At 35.5% G+C, this 10758-nt stretch overlaps 1 protein-coding gene across 1 annotated transcript in view; it reads right to left on the reverse strand.

Annotated features, from left to right (window-relative positions):
- LOC107623816 (BAG-associated GRAM protein 1) overlaps positions 1-524 on the reverse strand; it is a 10711-nt gene extending 10187 nt beyond the window's left edge. The window contains exon 1 of the mRNA XM_016326198.2: positions 1-524. This exon is cut by the window's left edge and continues 3 nt beyond it. Coding sequence (XP_016181684.1) covers positions 1-193 — 193 coding nt within the window. The 5' untranslated portion in view covers positions 194-524.

A 10758-nucleotide genomic window follows, 5' to 3' on the forward strand; every position in this document is an offset into this window, starting at 1 on the left:
CTTTGTCGTAGGCAGCGTCGGTTACGGGGTTGTCCGAGAGTGTTCGGTCGGCGGCGTCGTCGGAGTCGCCGGTACGGAAAGTGAAGAAGGAGTATGCCAGTATGACGACGAATGAGGCGACGACGGAGACTTTGATCTCCCAAAGAGAGGGAACAAGGAAATCGAGGAGCGCCGAATCGATCGTAACGTTCATTGCGAAATTGCGATCGTTCAACGAGAACAGCTAAAAGAAAAGAGAAGAGAAGAGGAAGCGATCAACAGGAGAAGAAGAAGAAGAAGAGAGTTTTGGAAAGGAGAGTTGTGTTAGGGTTTAGAGAATGTGGAAGAAGGCATGGTGGGAGGGGAGGGGGAAATGGAAATGGAGGGTAGTCAAAGTTGGACCGTTGGAAGCGAAAGGGGAAAGAGGAGAGTGTCTTAGTGTGAGAGAGCGGCATCAATTAACCGCATTCCTGATGCTCATGCCGGTTCCTTGTTTCAGTTTGACTAATCCTGCCGAGACGACACTTTTTTCCCATATCAAATTAAGAAATTACTTATTACTTACTAAACTAAAACTCCGAATTTAAATTATTCCGGAACGGGTTACTTCTGGCATTAAAAATACTGACGTGATGCATTTAGTATGTATACTTCTATTTTCTTAAGTTATTTTAAAAAAATATCTCATTTATAATTATACAAAAATTAATATTTAATAAAAATTAGGGATAAGTATTGTTTTGATCTCTAACGTTAAGAGAGAATCAAAATCGTCCCCAACATAATTTTTTATTTAGAATCATCCTTAACATTTTTTTTCGTATTAAAATCGTCCTTTTTAATAAAATTTTTTATTTTATTATTAAATTACCCTTATCCTAATAAAAAAAATTATAAACCGAGAACAGAGGAAGACGTCGTCGTCGTTCATGCATGTTTCTGCTGCCATGGAGTGCGTCGCCGGGAAGGGGAGCCCGACGCGAGGCAGGCGGCGCGCAAAGGAGAGAGAAGGGGATCTGAGGCTATGCTGGGTTCCTACCACCGCCGATCTGCCCAGCCGCCGTCGCTCCGTCGCCCACGAGCTGCCGATGATTCTGCTTCGGCTTCTACATCTGCTTCTTCTTCTGCATCTGCTTCCGATTCTGCTTCTGTATCTGTATCTGCGTCTGCTTCTTCTTCTACTTTGACTTCTGCATTTGCTTCTTCTTTTGCATCTGTATTTTTTTCTTCTGTATTTGCTTTTGCTTTATTTCTGCTTCTGATTCTGATTTTGTGCGTTAATTTTGTTGTTGAATTTGATGTTGTTGTTTCTGAATTTGATGTTGTTGAATTGGGTACTCGTTGAATTTGATGTTGTTTCTGCTTCTGAATTTGATTATGATTCTGATTATTAGTATTTGATGGGAGTAAGGGAGGTGGTGGTAGTGGAGTAAGGGAGGTGCTGGTGGTGGTAAAGGTGCTGGTAGTGGTAAAGAGTATTTTTGTCCGTAAAAATTTAAAAGGACGATTTTAATATGAAAAAAAATGTTAAGGATGATTCTAAATAAAAAATTACGTTGGGGATGGTTTCGATTCTGACCCTCAACGTTAGGGACCAAAACAATACTTATCTCTAAAAATTATACTAATTATCAATTGTATTGTAAGATAGTATGGTTATTTATTATTTTTTAATGATAAATATTACCAAATAAAATTACGTAAGAAATTGAAAGAAATTATATTTACCAATTCAAAAAATAATAATTTATTTTTTAATAGAATAAATTATATATTAAATAACAAAAGTTATTATTAGTTTCTCTTCACATTAACTAATACTCAACGATGTTGTTCCGGTAATGTTACTAAAAAATATTAATCAATCTAATAGATTTTGTAATGATATAAGTCTATAAATTTGAAAACTTGAAAATTATGTTATAAAATGTGAATAGGTAATAACGTTGATCATATTATTTTAACTTCAAGAATGAATACGATACCAACAAATAAAATTATACTAGGTAAATTTTAACAAAGACAAATTTTCATAAATATTGCTATCAACGAAAAATTGTTCTACTTTAAAGACAAATACTATTTTTTTTTTCTACGGACAGGGGCGAAGGGTAGTGTAATTTAAGGCGAGCAATGCCCCCAAATTAAATTTTTTAATGTATAAAAGTCTCTAATTTTTATATTAGCCCCTCTTTAATTTTAATTTTTTTTCTTCTTCTAGAGTTATATTTTTATATTGGCCCCTCCTAAGAATTGCTTTAGCTCGCTCCTATCTACGAATTTTCTAATTTGGCAAGCCGAAAACTAATCCACCATGTATTGATACTTTATTTATTAAGGTCTATCGTTATTCAATGAATTGCTACACATACAACGGAACACAAGGCAAGATTGGAACTCCAAATACTTACTTAAGTGGAAGAGTGACATGATCACTCAACCAATTTAAATTGGGTAAGACAAATACTAATTATTTTTAATTTCAAGTTAAAAATATTTATAATAATAATTATTATATATATTTTTCATTTAACATTTTATTAAAAAAATTTATATAATTTTATGTATTATCCCGTACAGAGTACGGGAATATACACTAGTTGTATTAAAGATACATACTTCTATCTATATGTTAGTAAGAATTAATCTCTACATACAAGTCATTTAATCAAATAATTTCACCAAATCATTTACATTCACGCATTTCTGCTGCACATTCTTTTTTTTTGTTATTTTTCTTTTTCGTTATTGTCGTCATCAACACTACCATCTCCTCCTCCTTTTTTCATTGGACTTTTTTCTCTTTATTCTCTTTTCTCCTTCTCCTCCACCATCTCCATCATTATGATTATATCGTTATAGTCATCGTCGTCTTCTTCTTATACATATCATCATTATTGTTATCGTTATCGTAGAATTTTTTCTATATTGATGACGTTGCCTGATCCAAAATTTTTGCCATAGAATCTTCTCATGTTTCTTCTTATTTTACTCTTTTAATAAGAATTAAACAAAAAAAATATTTCTATGTATTTGTAGCAAATTTTAGTGTAAAACTAAGATATTTTTGTGTATTGTTAAGAAATTTTGGTGTATTTATACTAATAAGTTCTACATAATTCAAAACTCTTCCTCTTTCTCCTCTTCATTTTTTGAGGCAACTTCTTCTTTTTCATCGTCATTATCATCATCTTCTTCCTCTTCTTCTTTTTCTTATTCATCTTTTTCTTCTTATTTTATGAATTTGTCTTTAATAAGCTCAAATATTTTGAGCTTTTGTAATAAGCACAATAAATAATTTATAAATATAATCCATATAAAGTTTAATAATAATTATTAATTTTTTATATTTACCACAAAACTTTTAAAATTCATTTGAATAACCCTAAGTTTTCTACCTTCACTCAAGTGATTAACAGTTTAACACACTCTATTCTCTTTTTCTTTCCTTTTCAAAGAACCCAAGTCTGCTCTTCTCTTTTTAAAATATCCCATAAAAATATATTAAATTTTAATATACTATCAAAGTAAAACGGTTTTATACATACATTTAATTATGTTATTCAGCGTCAATAAAAATCAAGATTGCGAGAATCAAACCGGTCAATGAACCATTCGATTGGCTGATTCAATGGTCTAACCAGAATCGAATCATAGTTGGACCGGTTTAATTAATTGTAGTTGAGCATCATTCATATCTTTTCCTATTGATTTGTCTAGTGAATTATTGAATTTCTAGAGAAATTGGGTGTTTTAGGCCTTTATCGATGCTACTTTGAGTTGTATTGCAATTTTCTGTTTTCAGGTAGCATCCAAATGAAGATCGGGCCGAATTTATGAATAAGGAAAACTCATTGTTCACTTCTGCCAAGGTGGCGCTAAACGCCACATCACTGGCGTTTAGTGCCGAAACTCTAAAAGCTCCTATTCCATTTGGCCACGTTGGCGCTAAATGCCACAATCCGATGTTTAGCGCCGAAGCATGGATTTCGCGTGCAAGCTTCTCGGGATAGATGCCGCTAAACGCCATTTCACTAGCATTTAGCGTCCGTAGCGAACTCATGCGTGGTCCCCACGTCTGCCAGCAATTAACACACAGGAGATTTCTTAGTTCAATTAAAAATAAAACAACTAGAAAAGATATTATTAGAGTTAGTTTTATTTTTGAATCAATTAGGATTTGATATAAAGAGGGAAAGGATTTTTCCTGCGGGCTCTTCTCTTTTCAACTTCTGCACTTTCAGTTTTACACACTTTTTATATTTTAGGATTTTTTCTGCACCATGAGCCACTAAACCTCCATTATTAAGGTTAGGAACTCTATTTACTTTAATGGATTAATACTATTTGTTCTTCTACTATTGATTAATGCATCGATTTCTGTTTAAGAATTGGTTTCATTCTTCATCCTAAGGATTAGAGTATATTGAAAAATAACTCTAATCTAAATTGAATTCATATGAATCTTGAAAAAGTTAAAACACTAGAATTAAAGCTTGAAACCCTTTTCTCATAATTCTTCAATTATCTGGATTTAATATGATACGTGACATATAATTGGATTATTTCTGGGTTCTTAGGGATTGTGTGGCTTATAAATCATAATTTGAACTTAACCTTTTAATACAATTGATTGATCAAAGAATTGATAGATGGTTGGTTAGAAGACATTGAATTACCAAAGAATTGGAATTGAATCATTTATGATTTGCCATAAACTAAATCTTTGTACGATCAAGGTAGTTGACAATGATTGTTAATCCAGAAATTTAAACATCTCCAAAGCCTTAACTCTCTTCTCATATTATTTTCTCACACATTTATTGTTTGCATTCTTCAATTTATTATCTTTTATACCATTTGATATTCAAAACTCTTAATTTCACTTGTCTAACTAGAATAATCAGTCAATCCTTACTTTCTTAGTCCATTAATTCTCGTTGGATCGATACTCACTCACCATGAGTTTATTACTTGGTACGACCCGGTGCACTTACCGGTAGTTTGTGGTAAAATTTCGCATCAAATTTTTGGCGCCATTACCGGAGATTAACTGTGATTAACATCTTCTAGTTGATTGATTACCTAAATTAGTTTTTTTTTATTTTATTTTTCCTTTAATTTAGGCCATTTTATTTTCTTATTTATTTTTCTTTTTTTTTGTGTGCTTTACTGGGTTCTATTCACTGTGACGTTGAGAATCCCAATTTTTTTTTGTTTTTTTATTGTTTATATAGGAAAATAGGGATAAAGAACCTCTTCTATACGATCCTAAAATTGAAGGGACTTGTAGAAAAAACAGAGCACAAGTCAGAGCTCAGAGAGCTATCGAAAATCTCAGGGACGAATTGGAAGAGGAAAGTGAAGTCAGTATGGCAGAGAACAATGAGCATGCTGTTATCAACAACCCTAACAATGTCCCACTGGTTAGGAGAACTCTGGGGTCATATACTAACCACAATCCTGGATATTTTATGGGAAGCATTGTGTCACCGGTTGTGCATGCCAACAACTTCGAGTTGAAGTCTCAACTTATCTCTTTGGTCTAGTAGAATTGTTAGTTTAGTGGAAGCCCTCAGAAGGACCCCAACTTATTCATCTCTAATTTTCTGAGAATTTTTGATACAGTTAAGACCAATGGAGTTCTCGCTAATGTCTACAGGTTGTTGCTTTTTCCATTTGCTGTAAAGGACTAGGCTAGTCAGTAGCTCGAGACACAATCCAAGGAGACTATAGCAATATGGGAAGATCTGGTTAGTAAGTTTTTAACAAAATTCTTTTCACCTCAGAAGTTGACTAAGCTGAGGACAGATATTCATACTTTCAGACAGCTTGATAGCGAGTCTCTTTATGAAGCTTGGGAGAGATACAAGGCTATAGTGAGAAAATGCCCTCTGGACATGTTCGTAGATTGGGTATAGTTGCAGATTTTTTATGATGGGATCACTTCGGTTTTGGGACTTGGATAATTCTACAGGAGGATCCTTGTACATGAAGACGACTGAGGATGCCTTGGATTTGATAGAGATGGTGGCAAATAATTAGTATCTGTACTCTTTAGAAAGAACTATGAGAAAGGGAGTCATGGAGTTGGATGCCTTAGATGCCATTCTTGCTTAAAACAAAGCCATGTCTCAGTAGATTAATTCTATCACTCAACACTTGGGAGGTATGCAAGTTTCATCCGTGGCTACCCAAGATAATTCTTATGACATGAGTGGTGGAGTATCTCAATTTGGAAGCTATGGCTATAAGCAACCTCTTGCTGAACAGGTTAATTATATGGGTAATTCTTTAAGACCACCCAACAATGATCCCTTTTCCAAGACATATAATTCGGGATGGAGAAATCACCCAAACTTTGGCTAGGAAAATCAAAATCAAAGGTAGCCCAATTTCAATAACAATCCCCACCAGAATAATTTCAACAATTAATATCAACCTCCTCAATCACACAATCTACCCCTAGTTCCTCAGAAATCTTTAGACTTGGAAGCAGCATTAGCAGAACTCTCTAAAAATGCAAATAGCTTTATACAAGAAACTAGAGCCTCCATAAGAAATCTAAAGGTTCAAATGGATCAGTTACGTAAACAAGTGGCTGAAAGGCCTACCAACGCCCTCTCTAGTGACACAATTCCAAATCCAAGAAAAGAGTGCAAGATCATTAGTCTGAGAAGTGAAAAAATGATAGGCACAAAAGTCAAGGGTGACGAGGAAGGCTGATGCACCACTATTTTGTGGTACATTTTGTACTTAATTGAGTGGATTTCATATACTAAACTCACACTTATTCATTGAATTCGCATGTTTTACATTTTCCTTCCTAATTTTGTGCTATGATTGAAAACATACTTCTTTGGCCCTAAATTTGCTAATTTTAATCCTCTCCTATTACCATTCGATGCCTTGATATATGTGTTAAGTGATTTCAGGGTCTATAGGGCAGGAATGGCTTAGAAGATGGAAAGGAAGCATGCAAAAGTGGAAGGAATACAAGAAGTTGAAGAAATTGCTAAGCTGTCCAACCTGACCTCTTCATACTTAACTGACAATAACTTGAGCTACAGAGGTCCAAATGAGGCGGTTCCAGTTGCGTTGGAAAGCTAAGTACGCGTGACAAAGCCGCATACTGGACGTATCAGAAATCGCTGGGGGCGATTTCTGGGCTATTTTTGACCCAGTTTTCAGCTCAGAAAACACAGATTAGAGGCTACAGAGTGGGGGAATGCATTCATTCATTCAACACTTTTCATAATTCACAATTTTAGGCTTTAGATGTAGTTTCTAGAGAGAGAGGCTCTCTCCTTTCTCTAGGTTTTAGGATTTAGAATTTCTCTTAGGTTAGGTTTACTTCTTCTCCATTCCAGGTTCAATGTTCCTTTAATTTAGTTTCTCTTCTACTTTTATTTATTCTATTACTTTAGTTTGTTTATTTTTCCAATTTGGTTTATGAACTCCATGTTAGATTTGATTTCTTTATTTAATGCAAATTGAGGTATTTCAGATTTATGGTTACTTTCTTCAATTTATGTGATTGATGCTTTCAATATTTAGATTTCTCTCTTTTTGGCTTTGGTTGAGTAATTGGTGACATTTGAGTTATCAAACTCCTTTATTGATTGCTAATTGGAATTTGTTGGTTGATTTGGATCCCTCTAAAGCTAGTTTTTCCTTAGGAGTTGACTAGGACTTGAGGAATCAAATTGATTAATCCACTTGACTTTTCTTTATTTAGTAAGGGTTAACTAAGTGGGAGTAATGAACAATTCTCATCACAATTGATAAGGATAACTAGGATAGGATTTCCAGTTCTCATACCTTGCTAAGAGCTGTATTAGTTATTACTTTAATTCTTGCAATTTACTTTTCCTGTTCATTATTCAAAACTCCCAAAAAGATAATCTTCCATAACCAATAATAAATACACCTCCCTGCAATTCCTTGAGAGACGACCCGAGATTTAATTACTTCGGTTATCAATTTTATTAGGGGTTTGTTACTTGTGACAACCAAATTTTTGTACGAAAAGATTCTTTGTTGGTTTAGAAACTATAATTTCAACGAGACTTTATCTGTAAAATTCTTTACTAGCAGGAATCAGATCGTCAAAGGCGCTACAGAAACTATGACAGAAGCCATACCTACAAAGAAACACGCCCCTCCTAACTCCCCTTCTACCCTAGTTCAAGTTGAGACAGAGCAACCCAAGGTGAGGACTCCATTGCCTGAGTATAAGCCTAGGATTCCATATCCTCAGAAGCTTCAAAAGGAAATCATGGACAAACAGTTTTCAAAGTTCTTGGAAGTCTTTAGGAAATTACAAATGAATATTCTTTTTGCTGAGGCTTTGGAACAAATGCCTTTGTATGCTACACTTATGAAGGAGCTTTTGACAAATAAGAGGAATTGGAAGGAAAGTGAGACCATGGTGCTTACTAAGGAATATAGTACAATCATCCAACAAAACATCCCTGAAAGATGATGGATCCGGGGAGATTTTTGATTCCTTGAACCATTGGTGATGTTACTATTTAGAGGGCATTGTGTGATCTTGGAGCAAGTATCAACATCATGCCACTTTCTTTGATTGAGCCATTGATTCAGGAGGTCTTAGAGGTAAAGAAACTTGAGAGTGTTTTGGAGCCCCTTTTAGAGGATGATTTGATTGAGCTTGATGATTCGCCACCACCTAGAAGGGGGTCTAACGTGCTTAATGAGGTAGAGGTGCCACTGAATATTGAATTGAAGCCCTTACCTCCTTTTCTCAAGTATGCTTTTCTAGATGAGTAAGATTCTTATCCAGTGATTATAAGCCCCTCATTGAGCAGTGGTGAAGAGAAGGCGTTAATACATGTGTTGAGAGACCATAAAATAGCTCTTGGCTGGACCATTGGTAATTTAAAAGGGATAAGCCCGACCATGTGTATGCAAAAAATCATGCTTGAAGAAGATTCTAAATCTGTAGTTCAACCACAGAAGTGGCTTAATCCGATAATGAAAGAGGTGGTCCAGAAAGAGGTTATGAAGTTGTGGGAGGTCGAGATCATTTACCCTATTTCTAATAGCCCTTGGGTGAGGCCAGTGCAAGTTATTCACAAGAAGGGAGGAGTTACAGTGGTTACAAATGAGAAGAATGAGCTTATTCCTACATGAACCATTACGTTTGGCGTATGTGCATTGACTATAGGAGGCTCAACACTACTACTAGGAATGACCATTTCTTCTGTCCTTCGTTGATCAGATGCTTGAGAGGTTAGCTGGACATGCTTTTTATTATTTTCTGAATGGCTATTCAAGATATAACCAGATTACAGTGGACTCTCAAGACCAGAAGAAGATGACATTTACTTGTCTGTTTGGAGTATTTGTTACTGCCAGATGCCGTTTGGAATTTTCAATGCCCCATAAACTTTTCAAAGGTGCTTGCTTTCCATATTCTCTGACATGCTTGAAAAGTTTATTGAGGTATTTATGGATGACTTTTCTATGTTTGGTAATTTTTTTTATACTTGCTTGCACCATCTATCCTTAGTCTTGAAAAGGTGCCAAGAGAAAAACCTTGTTTTAAACTAGGAAAATGCCATTTTATGGTGACTAAAGGTATTGTTCTTGGGCACGGATTTCAAGCAAATGAATAGAGGTCGATAGAACCAAGGTGGAAGTAATTGAGAAATTACCACCACCTGCTAATGTGAAGGCAATACAGAGTTTCCTAGGCCATGCAAGTTTTTACAGAACATTCATTAAAGATTTTTCAAAAATGGATAGACCTCTTATCAACCTCTTGGTTGCAGATGTTCCTTTTTGTTTTACTGATGACTGCATGCATGCCTTTGAGACTCTGAAAGCTAAGCTTGTCTCTGCACCCATCACAGCTCCTGCTAACTGGGATTTTCTATTTGAGTTGATGTGTGATGCCAATGACTATGCCATAGGATCTATTTTGGGACAGAGACAAGACAAGCTTGTTCATGTCATATACTATGCAAGTCGCGTCCTAAATGACGCACAAAGGAATTACACCACTACAGAAAAAGAATTATTAACTGTGGTATATGCTTTTGATAAGTTTAGGTCCTATCTTATTGGTTCAAAAGTTATTGTTTATACTGACCATGCTGGACTTAATTATCTCTTGACCAAGTAGGATGCTAAACCCAGATTGATCAGGTGGGTCCTCCTTCTTCAAAAATTTGATATTGAGATCAGAGACAGAAAAGGTACAGAGAATTAGGTTGCTGATCATCTCTCCAGAATTGAGCCTGAAGAAGTAGTGATTTCTCCTACTCTAGTGAATGAAGCATTTCCTGATGAGAAGCTCTTCGTTATACACAGAGCCCCCTGTTTTGCAGACATAGCAAACCACAAGGCCAGCAGAATTATTCCCCAAGACTTCACTAAGTAACAAGTCAAGAAGTTGCTCCATGATGCCAAGTATTCCTGATGAGAAGCTCTTCATTATACACGGAGCCCCCTAGTTTACAAACACAACAAACTACAAGGCCACTAGAATTATTCCCCATGACTTCACTAAGCAACAAGTCAAGAAGTTTCTCCATGATGTCAAGTATTTCTTGTGGGAAGAGCCTTACTTATTCAAGAGGTACTCAGATGGACTCATTTGAAGGTGCATCTCGGATGAAGAAATAAAGGTCGTGCTCTGGCATTGTCATGCCTCCAAGTATGGTGGCCATTTTGGTAGAGAAAGGACTGTTGGCAAGGTCTTCTAGTGCAGTTTCTATTGGCCTACTCTCTTTAGTGATGCTCAAGAGTTTG

Source organism: Arachis ipaensis, chromosome B10 (genome assembly GCF_000816755.2).
Source record: "Arachis ipaensis cultivar K30076 chromosome B10, Araip1.1, whole genome shotgun sequence".
Lineage (NCBI taxonomy): Eukaryota > Viridiplantae > Streptophyta > Magnoliopsida > Fabales > Fabaceae > Arachis > Arachis ipaensis.